This window comes from Natator depressus, chromosome 2 (genome assembly GCF_965152275.1).
Source record: "Natator depressus isolate rNatDep1 chromosome 2, rNatDep2.hap1, whole genome shotgun sequence".
Taxonomy (NCBI): Eukaryota; Metazoa; Chordata; order Testudines; family Cheloniidae; genus Natator; species Natator depressus.
Genome location: NC_134235.1, coordinates 37,013,981 through 37,040,804, shown reverse-complemented (window position 1 = coordinate 37,040,804; position 26,824 = coordinate 37,013,981). Strand labels below are relative to the sequence as shown.

The 26,824-nt window shown below is 42.3% G+C and overlaps 1 protein-coding gene across 1 annotated transcript in view; it reads left to right on the top strand.

Moving 5' to 3' along the window:
- Positions 1-26,824, top strand: part of GRHL2 (grainyhead like transcription factor 2) — a 104,449-nt gene that overhangs the window by 39,617 nt on the left and 38,008 nt on the right. Inside the window, exons 5-8 of the mRNA XM_074944016.1 lie at positions 1,280-1,335; positions 4,797-4,953; positions 7,688-7,799; positions 20,680-20,774. Coding sequence (XP_074800117.1) covers positions 1,280-1,335; positions 4,797-4,953; positions 7,688-7,799; positions 20,680-20,774 — 420 coding nt within the window. The remainder of the gene's footprint in view (positions 1-1,279; positions 1,336-4,796; positions 4,954-7,687; positions 7,800-20,679; positions 20,775-26,824) is intronic.

The window sequence follows — 26,824 nt, the reverse complement described above, 5'->3', positions numbered from 1 at the left end:
CATGATTTTTCATAATATTATAAAAATGGTAATTTCTTCTATCTGATTGTTGCCTGATTTTAATATGGATTTAAATAACGGATCAGATTTTAAATTGTGTCTCAGCTGGATTAAATAAACTAGTTTAGTTACATACTAATTAATAGAAACTAGTTGTATTTATCTCACAAAAACAAGGATTAATCTTTTAAAATTGCTTATTCTACGGAGACATTCTTGGCATCACTATACCAAGCCATACTGAAAATATCACATAAAATGATATAAAAATCAGACCAGTCAACTGCAAAGCTACAACCACTGCTGTGCTATGGTAAAAACACTCTGTAATAAACTGACATCTCTTAAACAGGTTTCAAGTCTTTTTATTGCAGAGCATTTTTATCATGGCACATCAATATGTAATTAACCGTGAGTGGTGACAAAATAGTATAGTAATAATTAATAATCCATGAGATTATACCTAATGATCCATCAGAGAGGTTTTAGAAACAGTGTATTATGGCCACAAAAGGTAAACTGAAAAAGCAAGGATCTCATAGAATAGATAAGGATCTCTTATCATTTTCCTCTGCTCCATAATGTAATGTATGGTTCTTTCTTCAATTTATGCAGTGGACATAGTTTTCATAATTCAGCCTCTTGATGCAATATATTTCACATTTTTCATCTGTACCTTTTTATAGATCTGTTTTCATTTTGTCAAATGAATCTATTATTCTAATATGATCCTGTGTTACATGCAGAATACTTCCTGAGCCTGTGTCCCCACACCCATCCAAATGAGATGATACAATAATACGAATTTTTATGAGCCTCAGTGTGTGGGTTGTGGAGGACAATTAGAAATAGATTCACATAAACCCTCTTTAAAAATATAGGCACCGTAAAAGCTTTCATTTAATTTTCAGCTTAGGACATGCTTGCAATTGTGAGTCATGCATGTTATTACAGGTTTCTTCTAAACATCTGATAATGTAAGGGCAAGCAGAACACAAAAATACCTGCCACTTTACTGATATTGTTATAATGAGCTAGCTAGACTGACAAAATCCAAACACTTGGTGCAAATAATTTCTCTGTGTCAACTCTAGAAGTGAAACCGCATAGGGACTACTCAGGCTAATAGGTATTTTGAGTCTTAACTACCTGATAGTTTATTATAAGGGTTCCCTAACTAGAAAAGTTTTAATATGATCTTGTCAGTAATTGTAAATTTCTGTGTATCCAATAATTCCTCATCTATTTTTTGTTTGTTTTTTATTTGTATAACTTTTAGAAGTACCGCAGTGCATCAGTAGGGGCTGAGGAATACATTTACGAACAAACAGCAAGGTAGGTTACTCAAAGACAAATGGGAATAGATGGAGCTGGATTGGCCTCATATTAAAATATAGTATGGAGAACCCCACTTTGCCACCACTAGGGATGTACTGCTGGTCCCCTCCATTGCTCTGCACATTGGCTTTAAAATCTGACTAGTGTGTGTGTCTTCACTGAGGGCAGGTCTACACTTACCGTGGATCAACGCCGTGGCGATCAATCCACCGGGGGTCGATTTAGCAGATCTAACGAAGACCTGCTAAATCGCTCTCCCATTGACGCTGGTACTCCATCAGAACAAGAAGCATAAGGTAAGTTGACAGGAGAGTTTAGACACTGCACAGTGTAGACACTGCAATAAATTGACCTAAGCTATGTCAATTCCAGCTATGTTATTCACGTAGTTGGAGTTGCATAACTTAGGTCGACATAACCCCGTAATGTAGACCTGCCCTGAGTGTCAGGGCCTGATTCTCTTCCTACTTGCACAAGCTTAAATCAAAAATAACTTTGCTTAAGTCAATGGCTCTGTACAAATGTAAAACTGGTGTGAGAGGAGAACCAGGCTCTTGGTACCCCAAGTACAGAGCACAGATTGCCAGCCTGCTCCTGGAAAATATTCACTGCCTTCCAGGACGGAAGGATGCAGAGCACACATGTCTGAGGTTGTTAAATCAGCTCCCCCAATTTTATGAAATTCCCATTTTGTTTTGTTTTGTAACAATTGGTTGTGGTGATCTTTGTCACTATATATTGTGGTACATTTCTGTGTATTTTGTATTATTTAATCTGGTGGTGTCTGTCACCACCCAGCTAAGTACTGCAAAATAAAACTAAAGTTTTGGAGAAATAACCAGTCATTGCTGTTAGCTGCTAAATGCAGCAAAATGCATGCATATAAATGGGCAAGAGCTAGATTAGTCATTGACTCATATTAGCTCTGATCCAGGAAAACACTTAAGCATGTACTTAACTTTAAGCACATGAGTAGTTCAATTTATATCAGTCAGACTATTCAGGTGCAAAGTTAGACATATGCTTAAGATTTTTCCTGGATTGGGGCCCTCATGCCTGGGGCTTTTTTTTTATGGTGTAGCTTTCTTAAGGCCCAGTCCCTTTCTGATGAAGTCAATGACAAAACCCCTATTATCCTCAATGGATCAGGACTGAGTCTTTAGACAGGAGTATATCTGCAGCATCAATGCAGCATAGTTTCCATTTCCTGTGTTGGGTATTTTTGAAACATAATCCAGGAGTGTTTGTATTGTCAGCATTTCTACTAAGGTGAAAAGCTTTAGCATAAGAGCCAAGGGCAACTTCATGTGATAATTTACCATTCAGAAAGGAAATGCCTCCCCTCTGTGAATTATATAGCATTCTACTAAGTGTTCCATACCCTGTATGTACAGAAATGAATGCTTCAGATGAATAACATGAACATAACTTAGGGCCTGGTCCAAGACCCACTGCAGTGGATTGAACGATTCACATTGATTTCAAAGGGCTTTTAGATCAGGCAGTTGATGAGATTCAAAACAGGCTTAGAAAGTTTTCTGAATAATAACTACAGTTACATTTGCTAGGGTAAAAATGACAAGTGGTAGCAATGCTCATGCTTTAGGGCATAAACTGATTGCCAATTGGAATTTGGAAGAAATTTCCACTGTGGTATAGTACAGGTATTACACAATTGGCCAGGTGCAGTATGTCTGGGATTTGGGTTTTTTTTAACACCTTCTGAAACATCCAGAGTAGGAAACTGTCAAACACAGGAGAACAAACTAAGGCACATGGACTATTAGTCAGTTGTACTCTGGTACTTTCTTGGTCTGATTTTGATTCACACTAAAATCCATTTTAGATTCCTTTATACACTGACTGATGTAAAGGAGCCTTAATGTCAATGAGAATCTGGCCTTCTGTGTTTAAAATACCCTTTTATCATAAACAAAATGTATACTGCACATACAGTAGTCTTTTCAAAACAATGCAAAATTTAGCACAAAAAAACAAACTTTTTTTTAAACATTAAAACAGAATAAATTTTAGAGTAGAGTAACGTAATTAGGAACACCTTTAAAATTTAGCCTTCATTTCAAATTATAAAAATTACTACTAAACTATATTGAAACTAAACAGTTTCTGAACATTCTTGCATCTGATGGAGGAAAGATGCAATGGAGGGTTTGGGGGTTTTTTCCATCTCTTTGGGTAAGATTTGAAAAAAAATTCTTCTTATTACTGAATTTTGGTTGTTTTTTTTTTATTTGGTGGCTAAAAATAAGAAAAACAGTGTTTTGGTCTTTGCCTTATTTCCTTTTCATATTGTCAGAGGCAATGGTATGACATCAGAGTTAATTTCTTTTAGACTAGAAATTCAAGGACACTGTAACCTTTTGGTTTAGCATGTTCTTGCTTTTGGCCCTGATTCAGTAGTGCTTAAATGCTTTGTTGAATTCAGACCTTTGAGAAGGTATTATTTTCTTCAACTTGTGGCAATATCCTGTAAATGACTCTTTCCATCATGGTGTCTGTAAAAGTATTTTGAAGGGAAACATTTATTCAGCAAGTTTTACTATAGTGTGATGGGGATGAATATACTGAATTGTCATAATGCAGCGTGGTAGGTTGCCAACAGACAATGTTCTGTGAAGAGTGTATTTAGGGAAGGAGTCTATAGGACAGAGATTCTCAAACTTTTTCATAGTGTACACCACAGATAAAGGTGCAGTTTCTCATATGGAACATCTCCCCTTCCAAAATCCTAATTCCCATACGATGACATCACTAATGTCTTGTCTTTTATTTTTTCTAATTGTATTATTCATCAATTGCACGACCAGAGAAATCTAGGTATTCTGCACCATTCGGTTCATTTCTAAAGATACCCTTAAAATTAGATTCTAATTTGTCTTTAAAAAAATTAACCCAACTCTGCCATTCCCCTTTCCCATCTCCTCGAACAGTAGTCAGGAGTCTTGTTCCTTCCACACACCATCGCAGCAGCTTCTATGTTCCTCTCATTGGACTCTTCTTCCTGTGCCAGCTGCAGGTGCAAATGTTCATAGAGGCAGCTTAGCTCCCCTTACTAGCAGTGAACCAAGCTCTATTCCCACCTATTAGTCAGCACCCTCATCACTGGGGTGTATATAGAGGCCCATAATTGACCGTAGTTATGTACAGAGAAACTAAAGAGACAGTCTCTGCCCAAAGAGGCTTACAATCTAGCTAGTCTATTCTTAATGAATTCCAGATTTGATGGATTTAAAGGAAGAGAACTTTAGTTGTTGAATCACCTGTCTCTGTTTTTATGTATTTTGACCTTTTCCCATCATTATTGCTATTTAGTTTCCTATTAGTTTTTTGCCAATACCATCTGTACGCATATGAAATATATAAATAAATAAGGACAAAAAGAAAAGGAAAAGTCATGGAGATTGTTTGATCTCTCTCTCTCTCTTTCTCTCTCACAGCAGCACTTTTCAGTATACTCTAGAAGCTACCAAATCTCTGCGTCAAAAGCAAGGGGAAGGACCAATGACCTATTTGAACAAAGGACAGTTTTATGCCATTACTCTGAGCGAGACGGGTGACAACAAGTGTTTCCGACATCCCATCAGCAAAGTCAGGGTATGGCAGCCTTTGCTATACAGAACAGAACTCTGCTGATACGTTCAGGGGTTGCTCTTGGTTTGTTTTATTTTTCTTGTGGGAACAGCAGAAACACTTGGCTACAACACCAACAGAAATATGGGGAAAAGTTATCAGCTATGGATATGTGCTGTATATTTTTTAATCCTTTTTCAGTCCCATCTCATGAGCTGCCCAGTTGAGTATATATCTGTCTAAGGCCATGATTCAGCAAGACACTTTCAGCACGAGTACTCCCATTGACTTCAGTGGAACCATTCATGGGCCTGATTCAGCAAAGCACTTATTCCTCTGCTTAACTTTAAGCACATGCTTAAATTGCACTGACATCCAGTGTTAAGCACCGGCTTGAGTCCTCGTGGCCCAAACCTGTGAGGTGCTGAGTGAGCTCTCCCAGCTCCCACTCAAGTCATGGGAAGTTGAGGGCATTAGCAGCTGGCAGTATTGGGCCATTAATTTACTAATGATCTGTTTTAAAAATCAAAACAAGCATGGTTTATGCGTGTGAGCTGTTTTATATTCAAGAAGAACGCAACCTTTATGGAGATTCCCACCTTGGAAATCAGATTTACAGCTTCATCTCAGTTCTCAGCTTCTGAAGCAGAGCTGTGACAATCAAACTGTGGTGAACACACGGGGCTCACCCAGTAATCTTTCAGATTAACTGGTGATCACCCATTAGACTTGAAATGAAAAATGAGCCTCAAAGCTGCTGCCCTGAGAATGGCGCTGTCCCCTGAAGCTCAAAGTGCAGCAAGTATGTGAAGCAGATGAAATACTACCAGGCTGAGAACGCTGTGGCCACTGTAGTCCAATCTCATTCGCAACATGGTTTTCTTGCTGTGTGTCAGAGACACAGTGGGGGATTAAAGCAAGATGAAATAAATCTGTTTATTGAGGCTCTTAGATGATTAGATCTCTTAAAGGGGTTACCAGATTTATGACATAACCCCTTCTGAGACAGTTTGGGGACAACCCTCAAACTCTGCTAGAAGGGAGAAAATATGAATATAATCCTAGAACAAATGCCTGCTGCAAAGTCAATTGCAGTTAGCAAGAGGCTATTCAGCAATGTCATTGCACTGGATCAGGTCCAAGGGAACACCATAAATTGTGCTCTTTATCTCACACATAGTTTTGGGAGAATTTACATTCAGAGGCAGCCATTTTTTTAAACAGTTTGGTGATTCAAGGTGGGAGGCTATTTATGGGGAATTTGTGTGGAGATTGGGAAAAGCTTCTTCAGCTAAGAACAAAAAGAACACATTGAAGGGGCTATTTTTTGTTTTCTATAATTTCAGGTTACTTTAGCATGCAGCGTTTGTGACTGCAGACAGAATTGTTATTAAATGTGCTTAAATCAGCAAGTTTTTTCCTGAGCTTTTATGACTCCAGAGTTAAGATGTAGAGTGAATTTACAATTTGTTTTGGTTTGGTTTTTGGTATCACCTAATTAGAGCAAAATGAATCCAGAACTTGAAATGGAAACTCAAATGAGGCTCAGTAAAAAACCCATATAGCATTGTGGTAAAAATAAAAATATATGCAAGACTTCTGACATAGATGGGTGCTTGGGACTAAGGCAGTGGTCCCCAAACTATGGAGCGTGCCCCTCCCTGGGGTGTGTGTGGAGGAACGTTCAAGGGCAGAGAGGGAACGCTACCCAGCCCCACTGCGCCCCCAGCTCTGCTCCGGCCCAGCCCAGTCCCCTGGCCACAGCTCCTGCCTCGACCCCAGGCCCACCCCCAGCTGCGCCCCAGCCTCGGACCCCTTGCCTCTTTCCATGCCTTCACCTCTCCTCCCTCCCCGGGGAGCCATGGCTCCGCTCTCAGCCCTAGCTTCTGAGGAGGGGCATGGCCAGGGGTCAGAGCGGGTGCTACTCTGAAAAGTTTGGGGACCACTGGACTAAGAAATATATAAAGTGGTATATCCACAAATGCAGACAAAGAACACTATTTTTTAATGACTGCTGCTCATCACATATGAAAACACCTGTTTGAAAGTAGCTCAAACATTAAACATTACAGGCTGTAATTTGTCTGAATTGTTGACTGTTGCAGGCACTAAAATACTACTTTTTTGTTAGGGTGTATTTTCAGCTGTGTTAAATCAATTTGTGGCTATATATTTTTTTAAACAACAAGAAAATTCACAATGATATTTCCTGCTGCACTTCTGATTTTCCTGCGGTGCTGTCCCCAATCCTGCCCCCCCACACACACACTTAGTTGATTGCAGCATTATAGGAACTTTTTGTGTACGTTTCTTTTACCCAGAAGAGCTGCTATCATACCAAGCATATCATTCCTACTTTTATATAATCTTCTAAAGGCCCAACGAGTCCAAATGACTTATTCCAAGTATCTCAGTCAGAATTAGAATCTGGGATGCTTTTGCTTTTGAGATCACCACTTTTAGCAGTATGAAACACAGCCCTCTTACATTTAAATACTCAGTCACATTTTATTCAAACTCCACAAAAACCATCATCATTGTCCCTGCTTTATTTTTAAATTACCTTTCTATTGCACACAAATATTAAATGCATCACACATGTAGGGCGAGAATACAAAACACTGAATGGTATTCCCTTCAAGGGCAGATTTTCTAGTGGCAATGGAGGCAGGTGGAAGTTTCTAGTACTTAGGCATCTCAGAATTAATTAAACGCGAGGTACTGCCAGTAATATAGTCTCCACTCCCATTTTCTGTAGAGTGTGGTCATGGTTGTATTCAGTGAAGATAAAAACCGAGAGGAACAGCTGAAGTATTGGAAATACTGGCATTCTCGGCAGCACACAGCTAAACAGAGGGTCCTTGACATTGGTAAGTGAGTAGTTTTAAGAATTTATATTCTCCTCCATACTTCATATTGAAATGTGGAGAAACACAGTTTGCTATTATGTGAGGGAATAGAACATTCAAAGAGGGAAAAATCAACTCTGTAAAAGGTAAATGCAATTTATATGTGAACAGCATTGCAAATACTGTACAAAATTACCATAGGTGGTAGAACTTTTTAACACCTGGACTACCTAGTGATTACAGGTCAAAGCTTTGTGACACAACTGTTAGCAATTGCTCAGCCCTATTGAGAATTGGGCTAAGGGGAAGAGGATGCAACAAAAGAACCAGTGAAAGAGCTGTGCTGTCATGTGGGACTCAGAGAATATCATGCCCACAACTCCTCCATTGATGGGAAACCTGTGCCCCATGCACTCCAGCTCCTCTACATGGGGAAAACTCTTCTCAACAGAAAGGATGGTACTTTGGGAACTTTTCAAACCTAAACTCATGGAATGTCCCAAGCAGTTTTTTTATTTGAATGTCTAAGTTGTCCCTCTGTTTCTAGATAGCTCTCTTTTAGGGCTTGTCTATGGGGAAAGTTATACTGGTATAAGATAAGGTTGAATTTAAACCACTCTAGTTATATGGGTATAACCTCCTGTGTGGACAGTCTTATTCCAGTATAAGAATGTCTTTTCCTGATTTAATTTATGTTTCCTTGTAAACTGTTTAAACTAAGCCAAAAAAAAAAAAAAGCCACACTTATTCTGGAATAGGAATGCCCCCTTGAGGAGTTCTACCAGTATAACTACAGTGGTTTGACTATACAAGTATAATTATACTGGTGTCACTGGTGAAACTTTCCCATATAGACAAATGCCTAAGCTTAAGTATGTGGTTAAGTGCTTTGCTGAAAAAGGATGGGGTTAAGCACATGCTTAACTTTAAGCATGTGCTTAAGTCCTATTGAAGTTACTGGGACTTGAGCACATGCTTAGATGCTTTGCTGAATCAGGGCATCTGTTTTGTTAATCTTTAATTAGAACACTAATGAGGACTCATAATTAGCCTGTAAAGATTGGCTCTTAAAAGCTTTCTCCTATTTATTTCTTGACATTGATTTTGAAAATAAGTAGCTTTATCAGTTATTTTTATAATGTCTACGCTGCGGTCAACAGCTGAACGTTCAATGTATTAAATAACAGTGATTGGTGGGCAGGGGTGTTGTTTTAGTTGGAAGAAATTCCAGAAATTGTCAGTAATCATCTAATAGTGTCCAACCTCATGGAATCATGTTTGGTCCTGGGAAAATAAGGCTTCTAATAATAGTACAGCTGAATGCTGTCTCTGAGAAATTCACTATTTGGTTTGAAGGGAATGAATCAATATTCCAGTTTATTTGCTGGCCTTGTTTTCTTGAGCGGTATTCTTACAAGGTTGGACTTACCCCCAAATTGTGCCTCCTCTCTGTATTTCTCAGGTGTTTTCGTTTAGCAGCAGGTTAAGGCAAGCAACCATAGTGTGACTAAATGTGAAAAAATTCCATGTTTCTAATACGCCTCCACTGACACTGTCTAAGGCAAGGTTCTTTATTTTTTTTTAAAAAGCAGGTTCATTGACCAAGGCATGATCTTTCACCCAACACTGTTATAGACTCTTTCCGAAGCCTGATTCTTTAAAGATAGTGAACTGGTGGACTGCTACATCCACACAGGGCCCCATCAAAATCAAATAATGAGTCTCTGTGCAGACACAGCAGCCATTTGCCCTCTGTCTGTTGTAGGATTAGGGCCCAAGATGCTACATCATCATGTCCATTCAGCACTTCCCATACGATGCCCTAGAAAATGTGAAAAAGGGAAACATACAGAAACTCCATTCCTAAATGTAAACTGATCCTGCTACGAAGACGTCCATTACTATAAAACATTCCTGCTATTAGAAAGCAGTGCTGCAAAACAATATACATGTGCAAATATCCATTCTTGGTGTCTGCTCAGGAGCTCAGAGTCTGCATGAGTGACTGCCAGTGAGCACGCAGCACTCCCCATCACCCTTTGTTTTCTGCTTTTAACTGTTTACTCCCAGGTTTTGGTGAGACAAAGCTGTTTGAATCCTGATGAGTTATCTTGATAAGCTTGTTTATTACTCATCCCACCAGAGGCATTTACAAGATTCTCTGAGAGCCTGCAACTGCCCTCCCCATGTGCTTGGGAAGATCTCATCACTGGCAGAGCTTCCACCTGCTGCCTTCCACCTAAAGTCCAAATCTGTGGGAGTGTCTTGACTTCAATAGCTCTCCCAACCCCCCCATGTGCAGTTTACATACCCAGTAATCTGCAGCAGATTCTGGCCTAAGGAGTTTGCTAGACCAAAGCAGGCAGAGTTTACCTTGTTTTGACTGCCTGAGGGAACCAAACGATTAAGTGCAGGGAGGGATGGGGAGGAATGAGAAAGGCAGGATTTGGAGATGGCAGAGAAAATAGCACTGGTAAAAACAAAGGAGTAATCAAAGATCACCTGTACTGGGAGCAGTCCCTAGGCTCTCAGCCCAGACAGAGAACACCAGGTTTGCCTGTCCACTTTCCAATGCTGCCAGCCTCTACTGGGGCCAGGTCTACACCACAGAATTAGGTCAACTTAAAGCAGTTTATGTTGACCTACTCTGTAAGCGTACACACTACAGTGTTCCTCCAGCTGCTGTAACTCGCCCGGTACACTGACTTAACATATACACCTTGGCAAGAGGCGTAAGACTTAATTCGATGTAGTTCATAGTTTGTAGTTACTTGCATTGCTGAGAATGTCAGTTTCACTGCTGGTAGGGCCCCTGTTTTGAAGTTGAGCCCCCAGGGCAGGGGAGGAGTTCCAGCTGTGAGCCTTGCAATGCTGACAGCTGGAGCCTTGCTGCCTGTGGTGAGAACCTGGGCTGTGGGCTCTCTGCATGGCTCAGAGCTGGAGTCTCCCTGCCCGGCACTGAGAGCCCAGGCTCTCAGCTCCCCCAGAGCTCCCAGCTGGGAGCCCGACTGCCGGGCGCCAGCTCCCCACACTGCCCTTCATAAATCAGTGGAAGGGCTCCTCGTGAGGATGTGTGCCACAGGCAGAGGGAGGGTAGTGTGGACATGAAAAATGGAGTAATTACTGCAGTGTAATTGTGTAGCATAGACAAGGTCTCAGACTAGGATTGTTTAGTAACCCACCTATTTGGTGAGAACTACTAAGGTGCTGTTACTGAGTTCCTTCCTACCAACCTGGCCCTAGTGATTCAAGTTGAAAACTGTCCATCCGTCGAGGAAGATTAATTAAAAATTCCCTTTCACCTCCCAGGCCAAATTAATCTGTCTGTTTAGTTGTCATAGGAAATACACTAACAGAGCAAATGTAGAGAGAAGTTATATCATGTCACAACTATTATTTAAAGCTGTATATTTTGGCACTAGTACATACATGCTGCAGTACCAATGTTCATACCTTTGCACCTTTGATGACATGGGGTGAAATTCCTACTGACTTCAATGGACCAGGATTTCACAATGGTTTAATTGATACATTTTAGGCCCCTTGCCCAAACAAGTAAATCTACAGTGTGTGTTCAGTATACCGGAGTACAGCAAAATGAATGCTGTGCATAAGCAATGTGTTATATATGCTAAAATTAATGTATTTTATATTTGTATTAATTTGAAGAGAAATAGGCCGGCACTGACTTCCAGGCACTCCTATCTGTAGTTTTTATTTAGACTGTAATAGTAAACTTGAATGAAACCTGGAATAACTAGGTTTAATGGTACAATGTTCAATGTCAAACACGAGAACGATTTAATATGGATCTAAACTTTGCCAGAACATTTCTTAGGAATAAGCTCTTGCACTGTAGGCACTCCTGTATGATATTTCAATTAAGTGCAATTGAAATAAGCTCTTTGGTGGTTACCATTGCCAAATAAAATGTTTACAAAACAGATTTTCCTTTAATCAAAAATTAAGATGTTGGACATTGGGCTTCCAAACTGCTGGTGTCACAAATGATGCTGCCACTTTGGAACAAAATGATTGTCCAGTATAGTTCATACATGAGCTTTCAAACACTGTGCTCCTCAAAACTGTTGCACTTTTCTTTTTCATGGGACAATAATAACTCGGTGCTTAGTCTATGCTACATCTATTCCACACACTGGGCCAAGTTGTGACAGAGACAGAAGACATTATGCAACATCGTGTCTAAATTTTCATGAAATTGTATTTGCATGTAGATCTAGATGTTAACTAATGAACACACTGATCTTTGTAGTGCTTATTATTTATAGTTAGTTTATTATTCCTCATGCTTCTGTTTCTGTTGCATCTAGAGTACAATATCAGGGCCTTCTTAAAGATAATTCAATAGTTACCAGCTTCCTCTTGGAGTGGAAGAATTTTCGTTCTCAAGAGTGCTAACATAACAATAAACTAGCTTAGTGTTTGTGATCATGTCTCCTGCTCGTGACTGGTCCAAGACACTCCTTTCTGGTCTGTTCTCATGCTAACTGGCTGGGTCATTTCTATATTCCAGCTTGTAAGCACTTTGAGGCAGGGTATTGTCTAGCTATCTTTCCTGAGGCACCTACAACACCTTTAGGCATGGTACAAGTAATGCATATTGCACATACTTCATATTAAAAATACAGGATAGTTTATGAAGGATTAAGAAATGATTAATTTATGTTGTAGTAAATTGCCATAGATTGGTATAACCATCTATAGCACCTTGTACTGATGTGCTTATAGCTAATGCTAAGTTTTTGTCACGAATATTTTTAGTAAAAGTCACCTACAGGTCACGGGCAATAATGAAAAATTCAGGGAAGCCCGTGACCTGTCCCTGACTTTTACTGAAAATACCCATGACAAAAGGGGGAGCCTGGGCAGCTGCGGGAGGAGAGGGTTGGGAACTCCAGGGTCCCCCTGCTGGAGCTGGGAGCTCCTGGGGTCCCCCTTGCTGCCTGCAGCAGCCGGGAGCTCCGAGGGTCCCTCTTGTTGGTCCCGGTGCATGGGAGCAGTGGGGATCCCCCCTGCCGCTGGGTTCCCCCTGTCTCCCGGGGTGGCCATGAGCAGCTGGGATTCCTTGCTGCTGGGTCACCCCTGCTGCCCGCAGTGGCAGGGCGTAGCACGGGAACCCCCTGCCACCCGCGGGGGCAGGGAGTGGCCAACGCCCCCCCCGCCGCCCATGGTGGCCAGGAGCTGCGGGGGAAGGGGACAGGGGACCCTGCAGCTCCCAGCCAGCACTCGCTAAAGTCACAGAGGTCTTTGGAAGTACCAGTGATCTCCGTGACTAAATCGCAGCCTTACTTATAACTCTCTATGTCACATATTATTCATGCCTGTTACATGCGTATAACCTCTATTAAGCATTCACTATAAACTATTCATTATAAATTATTCATTACTATATCCTTAATATAAAGCATGGCCTACAGAACAACAATGGTGCTCAGAGCTAAAGGAGTAATTCCTTTAGCTCAGATAATAGGGCAGGGGTCAGCAACCTATGGCACGCGTGCCAAAGACGGCACGCGAGCCGATTTTTAATGGCACGCTGCTGCCTGCCGGGTCCCAGCCCCCGGCCCCACTCAGCCCGCTGCCGAACCCAGGCCGGGACCCCGGCAGGCAGCACCAAGCCATTAAAAATCGTGCCCCGCCCCGGCCCGCTCTTCTCCGCTCCCCCGCGGAGGCAGGGTGAAGAAGCTTGGTCCTGCCAGCTGCTGCAGGGCAGGCAAGCTCTCCCCTCCCCCGCCTCTTCCCGCAGTGTGCTGGGTTCTTGCCCTTCCTCTTCTCCTTCCCTGCTGCCCATCAGCTGATGGCCCTTGCGAGGGAGGGGGAGAAGCCTAGCCGGAGCAGCGCCGGGGAGGAGGCAGGGAAGGGGGCGTTGAATCAGGGCATATCCCCTCCAGCCCCCTGCCGTGAGCCGCTCTGGGCAGGGGTCTGGGAGCACCCCCACGATCCTAGCCCACACCCCCAGCCCTCTGCCCTGACCCCTACACCCCCACACACACTCCCAGCCCCCTGCCCTGACCCCTGCATCACCCTCACACACTCCCAACCCTCTATCCTGACCCCTGCAGCCCCCATGACCCCAGGCCTGACTCCAGCCCCCCCCACATACCCAGCCCCCCCACCCCATGTCCTGACTCCTGCACCCCCCTCACATGCCCCCAGACCTCTGCCCTGACTCCTGCACCCCCCCACCCCATGTCCTGACTCTTGCACCCCCCATATTCCCACCCCCACCTTGAGCACCAAACGGGAGCTCCTGCACACACACCCCCACATTCCCACCTGCACCTCTTGCACCAAATGGGAGCTGCCAAGGTAAGCACTCCACACCCAAACCTCCTGCCCCAACCCTGACCCCCTCCCTCATTCTAGCTCTTGGCCAGGCCCTACACCCCAACCCCCAGCCTGCGCCTTCACCCCCAGCCCTGTGCTCAGTGCACTCCCACCCTCAGCTCAGTGCAGAGAGAGAGGAGGAGAATGGGCTAGAACCAGGGAGAAGGTAGGTACCCACTCTGTGTGGGCAGGACCGGGATCCCAGACCAGCAGCGGGCTGAGCCACTCAGCCCACTGCCGGTCTGGGGTCCCAGCCGCTGGCCCCGCTCAGCCCGCTGCCGGTCTGCGGTTCTGGCTGCCGGCCCCTTGCCAGCCGGGGTCCCAGCCGCCGGCACCGCTCAGCCTGCTGCTGGCCTGGGTGAACGGAACCCCAGGCTGGCAGCGGGCTGAGCTGGCCGGCGGCGTAAGATCAGCATTTTAATTTAATTTTAAATGAAGCTTCTTAAACATTTTGAAAACCTTGTTTACTTTACATATGACAATAGTTTCGTTATATAATATATAGACTTATAGAGAGAGACCTTCTAAAAAATGTTAAAATGTATTACTGGCACGCGAAACCTTAAAGTAAAGTGAATAAATGAAGACTCGGCACACCACTTCTGAAAGGTTGCCGACCCCTGTAATAGGGGCTGGTGCTGAAGGTTCCAGCTGTGATAACTGCTAGCCGCAGTGGTGTCCATGTGTCTGTGCCAATATTCCATCACATTACTTCTTTTTAGATGCTCCTGTCATCAGCTTCTGTGCGTTGTTCTGCTTCTTTGAATTAGAGATGGGCTTGAGCTGCAAACTGCAGATGTGGAGCCAACTTTTACCCAAATTCTGGAGAGTCCAGATCCGGGGGTTTGGCTTGGGCTCATCTCTACTGTGAAGTTTGCAGAAAAACATCATCTACTGATCATGTGAATGAACTAAGGTTCCATGGTTGGTTGATGTCTCAGTCTCAGTGTCCAGGTTTGCTTCAGTATTGAGAGCATGGAGTGAAGCCAGAGCACAGCTGTTCACAGGTGAACGGCTTGTGACTCCCTTTTTGTCTTCCATTAAAAGAAGATATGTGTGTTAGCAGTAAATCAAATGCTGAAATGATGCAAATTTGTATTGACAACCCCTGGAACTTGCAAGAAGTCAGTTTTCCCACTCCTCAGTTATGCACCTCAAGGCTGGAGAGACCAGAGGCAGAGGGAGTCTGAAGAAAACACTCCGGACACTTTGCAGAACTGAAGACTCCTTTTCCCCCCTCGCTGCTGAAAAGATGAGCCTTCTGAAGGATAACTATAAGCACTGCCTCATCTTCGGCAGTGCAGTGTGTCACACTTGCTGATTTCCTGTGGGTCTACCTGTTGAACAGCTAACAGTGGGAGGGAGCCTTAGCTGATATTGGGACTAGCTGTGGGAGGAAGAATCAGTTGATAGTTGGATGATGTCAATATTCAGGAGTCCAAATATTTAGATGACATTCAGACACATAACCAGCCCCCAAATACAAATGGCTTCTGATAGCCTCAGTATCCTTTCTCTGCCTTCCCCTATGGCATAGGGCTGTCCCTGAAGAACACTTCTCTCTCTGATATAAGGTTGTCTTCTTGGGGCAAGGGGGAAGCTGGGTAGCCTGCTCCAGCTCACTCCAGATACACAGGGGTGGCAAACTTGGTACACTTTGATTTAGTGCTCCAGCTAGGGTGGAAGAGGTGGTTAAGGTGCTAGGTGGGCGCTTTTGAGACCTTTGTTCAATTCCCTGTTCCTCCACAGACTTGTGACCTTGGCCAAATCACTTAACTCTCTGTGCCTCATCGGTAAAATGCAGCTAAGAGCACTTCCCTACTACACAAGGTGTTGGGGAGGATAAGTATGCTAAAGATTGTGAGATATTTAGATTCTTCAGCAATGGGAGCCCAGTATAAATACCCTAGAGTTCTATTTCCCCATCCAAAGTCCCTAAGCATATACTTAACTCTAAGTATAAACTTAAGTCCCAATTACTTTAATGGGACAAGCACATGCTTAAACTTAAGCAGTTGCTTAAGTACTGTTCTAAATAAGAAAGGATTTAAGGCCTTAAGCCCTTAATTAGCAGGGAGCAAAGGAGCTTTGCAAAATCAAGGCTAAATGTAGGTATGGATTTTTGCAGAAAAGGAGGTAGGCACTTCCACTTCACCTCTTTCCTTCCGTAGGAGGACTGGGAAATATTTCTGACCTTTTAACACTTACATGCTCAGACATCCCACAGTGCACTGACTTTCTCTTCAGAAACAATGGAGCATAGAAGCAGATTACATTACAACATCATTTGGCCAGTATTGATACCATAATATGACCAACAGTGGTACAGTTTTACCTATATTTTACCTAATATTGGTATCATTAGGATGCTTAAAACAAAAACAGTTACCCATAGCATATAACCCAGGCAAGCTTGTAATGAGGCAAGTAATGAATTTATAGTGTTTTAATAGACTGCAAATTTCAATATTGGTTTCGTATAGAATTTCCCAAACAAAATGGAAATAATTCTTGCAGAGCCATTTTCTTGCATATCAAAGAACCGCAGTTTTCTATTTCTGTTCAAGCAGTAGCAGCTTGAGAGGAGACAGTATAATGATGGCAACTTTCCAATATCCAGGGAAATGATTTCTAAATGACAGTTTATCGTTAGTTAACATTTATACTAAGGTAACACCTAGAGGCCTCAACCAGATTGATGCTTAAAACAGCTATTTTTTATATTTTATTTATATTTTACTTTTTTATAAACAATTTCAAAAGCAGGAATGCTGACTTATCTGCTCTGGCTTCTTTAGTTATCTTTGAGCTGGAGGGAATGATGTGCAGCTCTGCTTTTAAATGGCATGTCACACATTTCCTGAGATTTGTGTATGGCAATTAAGGAAATGGGGGGGTGTTTTGGGGGAAGAGAGATACTGGTGGGATGGTGGGTACTTATCGTCTTTTACATGAAGAAAACATATGTCTTTCCAAGACATCTTGTTCACCCTTTTCCAAGATACACCTACACAGCATGCTCATGTGCAGCAATCATTTGCACAAGGCATTTTTGGGTGAATCATAAATCGAAGGGGTGGGTGGAAAGGTGGGTGCATGTGCATATTAAACTACATATGTATATCTCCTAATTCTTCTTGCTTACCCTCTCCTTATAAACAGGAAAACCAATGTGTTCATTTAGAAAGATGACCTGTGTTCACAGTGGGGATAAAAAAGCCCAGAGACCATCTCTGTACACATTCACTGTGTCCCATTGCTTGACTTCACTGAAAGTTTCATGCCATGGTTCATGTGGTCTGAACGTTCTGGATTGTTTGATCCAAACTGTTTCAAGCATTTCAGGCATGTTGTTTCACTAGTCCAGACAGCATCCCTGTTCTTCAAAGCAGAGAAATTTATATGAATTACACTTCTCTCCCTCATCACACCCACAACACTGGCACTTTTGACATTTGAAATTATTGTTGCTTTTTAATTATTTTTTTTTGAAAACCTAGATAATGTTCATTTTTCTTAAAGGAATAACAAGGTTGAGAAAAAGAATATCAAATTCAGATAGGGCCATCACTTACAGAATGTAAAACATTCTCTTTATGCAACTGAGTATAAAGCTATGAATCAACATACTTCTGAAGAGCAGATGCAGGTAAAAGTTAAGATAAAAGTTATTACATTGAGTAATCTCAGCCCTCTGGTACTGAGTCCAGTTATAGCTCTCAAGGGATTCTCAGGCAGCATATGCCCCATGGAGGATCGACACACATTTTCTCTTTGAAGAATATGAAAGCTTTTAATATGTGATTAGATATGGAGCAGAAATATTAAAGGAGACTGGCAAAGGAGAAAAATGTCCGTTTTTGCTTCTCTGTGATGTATAAAGAAAAGCTGAAATCTCCCATATTCCTGCTTCCTTCTCCCACAATTTTTTTCCTGCTGTTTTTTACATTAGAAATTCAGGTCTCATTTACATTGGGTTTTTCCCTTTTAATACTGTTTGGATGACTAGAGTATTGATAGGGTTATGACATCATAGGTCCCAAGGAAGAAAAAACCAATTAATTGAGAGGGGATATGTTTGGTTACTTTTGTTTTTGTTTGTTCTTAAACACTCATGGGTTTTGTTTGTTTGTTTTTGTTAATGCCAATTAAATTTTTGGAAGAAAAGATCCCTTTGTTAAAAATCCAATGCCCTGCACCTTCGGTTATCAGAAAGCAGAGAGAGTTTGTAACCACTGCACTGGGGACACCCCTGGAAACATTCCTGTTATATCTAACATAAAAACAAGCAGGATTTTTTGTTTGGCAGTTGGTGGTGAATGATTTGTTTATTTATTTAAATTGCAAAAGAGACAAAACTTTCTGGTCAAATTGGAAAGAAGCTATTTATAATATCTATCTTCCTTTTCTTTGATGATCACCTGAGCTTGTTTGTTTGTTAAAGTGATCATGTCTTTAAATGTATTCAGACACTGCGAGAAACTTGGTGCCAGGAAAGCTTGTTTGTTAAGAGGAATTATCATCCTTTGGTCAATGAATAGTAAAAATGAAATTATGCAGCCTGTGGTGGTCTAATAGTTGGATCCCAATAAACCAGACATTCGTGCTGTAGGCCTGGATTTAGAAATGGGTTCATCCTTTTTATTCTACAGAAAAGTAAAAGCTGGATCCGCTGTAGAGCAGGCCTTGCTTCTGCTTTCAATGAATCTATCAGAGCTTTTTTTTAAAAAAAAATCATGTAAAGTAGCATCTGGCATTAAGGGCTCAAGGACACCAGTGGCAAACTCTTGCTGATTTCACTGGAAGCAAAAGTGGACCCCAAGGACTTAATCCAAAGCCCACTGAAGCCAGCAGAAAGACTGCCACTGACTTCAGTGGGCTTTGGATCAGGCCCTCAATGACTAGAAATAGACAAAAATCTTTCTCCGTCTTCAAATTCCTCCCTAAATCCCAGTTACTACTTCAGAGATTCTTTCCTGCTCAAGGCCTTATCTGGAGAGAATCTGAGTGGTCCCAAGAGGTGCTGAGCATCCTTAACTCCCATTGACTCAAAGGGAATGGGAGGGGACCATTTGCAGAACTGGGGCCCTTGGAATCGGCATCATCTTGGCTGGGTAACCTGTAAATGCTCAAGCTGACTTCAGCAGGGCTCCATGCAGGTACAGCCGTCCGCCTGCATGCTACACAACAACCGATTTATTGAAGTCTTGTGGTATCTAAACTACAGTAGTGGCTTGATTCTGCTTACACTGAAGTCCCTGACTCCACTCCCTTTTCCTTAGAGGAGTGGAAGATCAGGTCCTAGTTTTTCTCACATCTCCGCTATAAACTTGGGCAGGCCAGTGTTCCTAGTTACAAAAACCAATAGAAATTTTTTGTTTGTTTGCATATTTAAAATGTAATTGTCTTTTTAACCAACAATTTAAAACCATTTTCCTTTCCTCCTCTGAGGATTTCTTATCTAGATAAATTATAGCTTTAGAGAGTTTAAGCCCAGATGGATCATTAGATCATCCAATCTGACCTCCTGTAAATCACTGGCCATTCAGTTTCACCCAATTATCCCTGCATTGAGCCCAACCACTTGTGTTTGACTAAAGCGAACTTGTGTTTATCTAAAGCATATATTCCAAAATAGTTTGATAATGAAAGAATATGTGTTTGTTTAAGAAATAAGCTTCTTCATTATAGCCTAAATAGTGCATTGTTACTTATTCCAAACAATCGCTGCTAAACTTCCCCATGGTATAGGAAGAAGGGTTTGGAGGAAAAGAAACCACAGAGAGGTTGCATTGCAAACTATAAATGAGAAGAGTCACACTGCCCCCCCGATAAAGGCATTCTACTGTGTATCTTACTTCCCCATTGAGCTCTTTCTTCCTAGATAGTCGGAGTATTCTACACCACTGGAGTTGAGATGTGAGTTCTCTGGACACATGACTTTTCCTGCACTTTGAAAGAAAAGTTCCTTTGCAAACTCCTCAGTGCAGGAGGGTGGAGAAAGGAGAGAACACTACTTCCTGCCCCCTTCCTCCACCCCCCCCCCCCCCAAATGCTGGCAGATCAATGCCAGAATAATACTTGCATTGCATGTTGCAAGCCTTCCTCAAACTTCGTTGCAAGGCTCATTGGTCTCCTCGGCTCCATGCATTTCCATAAAGGATTAAATGTTCCTTTTAATGTTCCCATTAACTTGTTTAACTTCCCAGTTTCAGCCTTTCCTTCCTACTGCCAAGTTAACAAGCACACTCATTCCCTATACAGAGACACCGGTTCCGTGTTAGCAGTAAAACCTCCAGTAAAAATACAGCTAGCCCAGTGTAATAAAGAGTACAGCTCCAGGAAGATTTATTACTCTGAACAGCTGAAAGCTTACATCTTTGTAAATCACATTTTTAATAATGAAACATGAGCAGCACCATAGCTTTTCCTGACCCCCTAGGCATAGCTGCATGAAAAGGCAAAGGACAACCTTGCAGAAGAATCTGTGAACTATGAAGATAAATGATAGAACCCTGTTCTTAAAGTCGTTTTTATTGGTTGTATCTTACAGCTGATTACAAGGAGAGCTTTAACACCATCGGGAATATTGAAGAAATTGCATACAATGCTGTGTCCTTTACTTGGGATGTCAATGATGAAGCCAAGGTGAGTTGCAGCACAGAGTGGATGTATTGTTATTATGCTATTTATAAATATCACCTTCCACCCCATTCACCATTAACAAGCATACGAAAGACAGAAGTGAGCAAGTTCCACATCCTCAAAGCCAGTGCAGTGAAAGCTTGGTCACTCACTGACTTATGGTGTGATGGTGGAATCTCTACAAGGCCAGGTGATGTGTGAGAGTAGGAGCCCATCAAGAGGAGACTCCTGGAGGAATGTTTCAAACATAGCCAGGTCCCTGTCTACTAAAGTGAGGTGCAGTGCAAAAAAGTGACTGTAAAAATGGCATAGTGCGGGTCTATATTTATTGACTTTCAATAATTTCCATATAAAATATGCTCAGTTTTACACATAATAAGATGGTGATTTTTTCTAACTGCCAGATCTGCCAACCCAAGCTGAGATCTGAGACTCAAGCTGGGGTCTTCCCTTCTCATGCATCATCACCAGTAAGAAAGATTCTGCAAGCCAAATTATGCCCTCCATGGTCTGCGTGCCATAGTTTTCAATGGGGTTGTAGATGGACATGAGTATAGTATACCTCTTCTGCCTCGTAAGTGGTGTCATCATAAGGCTTAATTAATCTTTGCTAAGCTCTTTATATTTCTGTGGAATCCATCATCCAAGACTGTCAAAATATTTATCGTTATAATTCAGACACATTTAGGAACTTGGTATAGTACTACAATTTAAGGGAAAGGATGAATGCGTTTCACAGGGGCAATTCCCTGTAGTATGCCCCTTGTGGTCTCTCATGGCTCTGCAGGTGCATTGCATTCAAAGCTCACTTGGGTTTTTCAATCAGTTACCAAGACTATGGTTCAAAACATGTACCCCCTTGGTGGGGTCTGATTGGTTAAGTCTTTCTCCAAAGTGTAACTCAGTTCGTTAGGTGCCCCAGTTCATGCCCCACTTTGGATCTACATGAGAGTCCTGATCAGGAGGCCTCCCCAGTCCCCTTCCTGAAGCTTGGACTGTACTTCAAATGGTCACTGTTTCTTAGGCCAGGAGTCCCCAGCTCTCTTCCCTGGAGCTGGGTTGTACCTTAGGCTGGCTGTAGGGCCTTAGCCAGCTTCTCCCTCAGCTGGCTCCTTTTCCTTAATTAGTCCTCAAACTCAGAGGGTCCTGCTGATGTCTGCCCTGCTATGAGGGAGGAGGCAGGCGGCATTATGCCAGTTCCCTTCTCCCAACTCATCCCCAATTGGGTTGGGTGAGGGGGGAGCTTTGCCCAGCCCAATCTACAAGGTTCCTGGGCCCTTACAGAAACAGTAACGGATTTTTCTCCCAAACACTGCTTATTCCTGGGACTGCTTCTTTTCCACCAGTACCTCTTATTTCCTGCCTTTGCATACATCAGAACCTCCCAAAATCTTAAAGGGTCTTGCCATGCGATGGGAGGGTCTGGACCTCTGGGCCCCACTACCCTGTCACATACTGATACCCCATGCAATCATCTGGCCATGTAAAACTGAGGAAAATTGCTTTAGAACCAGTGAAGGTGACCCAGCATGAGTGCAGGAATCTGACCAGCCATCAGGAGTGACTATGAATGAATGTGAGAAGGGCAAGTGATATTTTTTTCCTGAGTTTCCTGTTTCAAAGAAGGTGGATTTTGCTATTGAGAACAAAAGCTACGGCTACAGCTGGTGAACATTTTTCATTTACAACTTTTCTGTGGTGGGGGAGGAGGGAAGGGAAACAAAAAATGGGCTTTTTTCTTCAACTGATCAGAAATGAATTTTTCCTAAATGTTCTTGTGTAGGAATATTCTAGTTCTTTTTGTTTTCATTCTGCTTCAAAACCGAAAAACATTCAAAATTGTGGATTTTTGTGCAAAATGAAAAATCTGGTTCCTGCACAGCTCTCTTAGATGGGAGCATTCCTGCCTGCAGGAATAGATGTAAATTCTGACTAACATAATTTATTCATGGAGATACAGTTAATCAGAGATTGAACTGAGTGCGTATTCATGTCGAGATTATATGGCTACCTAAATCAGTATGAGTTTATCTAAACTTTCACCTATTAATGCTTAGCTGGATTTCAACTGGCAATTTCTGGGCTTTTCCAATTTTGTATTGGCATGCAGGTCATTACATTAAGCTGTACAGATGCAATGATATGTGTGAGAAATGAAAAGCTGTAGGTAATGCTAAAAACAAGCTTGTATTCTCTAAGCTTTTGTCAGCAAGCAAAATGTGCAGTGTAAAAAAGCTTTTTAGAGATCTAGAAATGATAATAAATATTGAACACTGTCAATGCTCAATAGATTATGGGCCCAGCATCATTTTAAATACAAACCACACTGTACTAATGTAGCACAAAGGGGCTGACAAACCCAGAAGGACAGATACGCTCCCAGCCTAGGTCACCTCTCCATCCTACCACAGCAGCATTCTACTCATAGCAGACTGCACTCAGAACTAAGCAGCAGCCTCAGCCTCCGTTCCCCCAGCTGTTTGTGGATTTAACTGGGAACACTCAGATTATTTTAAAAGAGATTTTTATATTTAATCCATTGTAGAAGAAAAAATACAGTCAACACATCTTTAAAACAAAGGTGTTGAAAAGCTCCTGAGTTCCTTCAGACCCTGGGCCTTGTTAAACGGTATAATTGTACTCGGCCTAGTTGCCATGAAAAATTCCTCTGGAACTTCCAAACCAGCCTGCCCTTGCCTCATGCCCAGGAAAAGTAGGTGACTCCAGCAGAGTGTCCAAGAAAATCCAAGGTGGGAAGGGAGAGCCAGAGCTGCATGGACCCCTCATAGAGGGACTCTCTCTTTCTGGCACCCTTGTGTATATGGTAGGAGCATGACAATGGTAAGGACACTGGCATGGGGAAGTTGGTGTCCAAAGTAAGTGGTGGGACTGGCAATTAGATATCCCCCTGCCCGGCAAAAATATTTGACACCCCATCACACACCCTTCCAAAATCATTTCTGCCCTGCCCCCCTTGCAAATAAAGATCAACTAATCAACTTGGGGCTCTTCCTACAATGAAGGCTAGAATCTGCCTCCTTCCCCTCCTGCTCCCTCCATTGTGGAGAGAAGGGAAAAAAGAAAGGCAGCTGCCACAAGAACTCTTTGTTTAATGAAGGAGAGGGGATTAAAGACCTGAGTGTCATAGGCCATACTTATAGGATGGGGGACTCTATACTGGGAAGCAGTGGCTCTGAAAAAGATTTAGGGGTCATGGTGAATAATCAGCTGAACATGATCTCCCAGTATAATGTGGCCAAAAGGACTAACATGATCCTTTGGTGCATAAACAGGGAACTTAAGAAGTAGAGAGGTTGTTTTACCTCTGTATTTGGCAGTGGTGTGACTGCTGCAAGAACACTGTGTCCAGACCGGGTGCCCACAATTCAAGAAGGATGTTGATAAACTGGAGAGGGTTCAGAGAAGAGCTACAAGAATGATTAAAGGATGGAAAAGATGCCTTGAAGTGATAGACTCAAGGAACTCCATCTGCTTAGGTTAACAAAGAGGTTGAGGGGTGACTTGATTACTGTGTGTGAGTACCTACACAGGGAACAAACAGGTAAAACATGAGCCAATGGCTTGAAGTTGAAGCTAGACAAATTCAGACTGGAAATAAAGCATACATTTTTAATAGTAAGAGTAATTAACAATTGGAACAACTTATCAAGAGTTGTGGCAGATTCTCCATCACTGACAACTTTTCAGTCAAGGTATGCCCTAGGAATTATTTTGGCCTGTATTAAACAGGAGGTTAGATAAGATGATCATAATGGTGCCCTCTGCCTTTGGAATCTATGAAAATTATTATTTTATTAAAACTCATTATTTGAAATCCAATCTCATGATTTCTGGGTGCCTGGCTCCTGAATTTTAGCTACTTGGCGTTGGCAATTCTGTAACCAGCCACAGCTGATACTGTCAAACCGTACCTGGCCAGCACACTAGGGGCTTTAGAGAGGTACGGACTCTGCCATTCCATGTGAGATAGGAGCAGAATGGCCAAGGGAGCTTTCTCCCACTCTGCCACTCCAGTCACTCCCTCTCCGTAATGTTAAGAAGGCAACTCTCTCTTACATCACTGGGAATTTAAAATAATAGGAGCTAATGAGTCTTTTTAGGACAAAATAGTGCTGCTATGCTGCTATGCATGACGTCTGGGGAACCTGTTTCCTGCAGCAGTTGCTCATGGAAATGCATGGCAGCCTGTGCTTAGTCATTGACATGATCATCAAATATTTGACTCAAAGTGGACTTGAAATCTATGTGTATTGACAAGAATGAGATGGTTAGTGATAAATGTGGGGGATGCAGTTAGCGGGTTATATGATAACACGATAGGTACAACTTGCTGCGAGTTACCACCATACACTGAAACGTATTGGCCAGCACACACACACAATGAGCTCAGGATGTGATTCCCTTGCTTGTGTACACATGCTCAGTCTGGGTTTTAAGCGAGCTAGTGTGAGTATAAACAGCAGTGCAGCTGTGGTACCACTGGTAGCAGAAGGGCAGGCACAGCTGAGCTGTGCCAAGTACAAACCCGCCTGAAACCAGTGGGTATGTACTCAGCCGGGCTCAGACATGCCCTATCTCCAGAGTTAGATTTTTCCTTTCTCCGTTATTGCTTGCTCCATCTGGTGGGCAGCTGATTTAGGGCCAGATCCTTCCCCCCTCCAATATTCCAGCTGAGTGGAACAATTTGAGGAGAAAGATACTACTCAGCCTGAGTAAGGGAGTCAAGATCTGGCCATCAGCAAGGGAAGGCTGTCCAGAACTTTCACACAGAATATCAGTTTGGTCTTATGTAAAAGGAACAAACACACACAAAGAATTCAAGCAGAGACCTCTTTTATCTCCTCAGTTATAAGAGAATTACAGCTTCAATAAAGCCAGCACATCTTGCTTTAAGCCTTGATTTTCCCACTGTTCCTTAGTGTAGCTTGAAAGAGGAAGAGGAATCATTCTCCATGAACCCGATACATAGCACACTGAATTCAATGTGCGTCTGTCCACCCACTTTAGTGGGCTTTGGATCCAGCTCCCTGGCAGAAGAATCATTTTCTTTTGCCAATTAAGGTCCTTCAGGACTCGATCTTACTGCCACTGAAGTCAACAGCAACAGTCTTACTCAGTTGAGTGAGAGCAGGAGTAGGCCCTCAGTCAGCACACACTTCCTCTTCCTTCTGAATGCTGACTTTTCTTACTGATTTAGGCTAACTCCATGGGATTTATTGGCTAGATCTGGGTCCCAGGGGGGGTCAGAAGAAGAGATTTCCAGTTATGTTAAGCCTCATCTCCAGCTTCCTCAGAAGAAAAAGACACTGTAGGTATTAAGGGAATGTCACCAGAATGGGAAAAAAGATTTTATCTGGCAAGTAACCCATCTCACTTTCATTCCCCACTTGGTCTTTATGCGCAGAATATCTATATTTAAGAGCAAGGTGATGAGCTGGTTTCTCACCTAGTTTAACATGAAGGCAGCCTTTAATGTTGGTAAAGGAAGATGAAAAACAAATAACTAGGCGTGGAATGGCTGTGTGACTATAAAAAGCTAATATTTCTGCAATGTCTGTCCTGCTGTATTATAGATGTGCTGAAGTCACCGCTGGTTGGATAACAAAGATCTAGTGGAACTTTGGCGACAACATAACTCTTTCTTTTCTTGGTAACAGTTACATTTTCAGTTTGACTCATGATAAAATTTGAACTTCCAGAGAAAGTAATTAAAAACCAGACCAGAGACCACACTAGCTTCATGGAAACATTTCCCCCTAAGCTGCACAAACTCTTAAGATGTAGCTGAAAATAAATTGGTGCCTTGAGCATGATTAATAGAAAACAAATTTAAACAGTTAGGACTGAGCTACATCTGGGCTTTCTCCATGATGAAAAAAACATGCATACAGGCAATTTACGTCCCGTGATTATTTTATATGAAGGTCGAGGCACCAATTCAGTGCACAGTTCATGAAGAAGAATATCACTTTAATGCAGATGCAAAGCAGCATGTAGATTGGGTTGAGGTGGTTGCATTGTGGTGACCTATG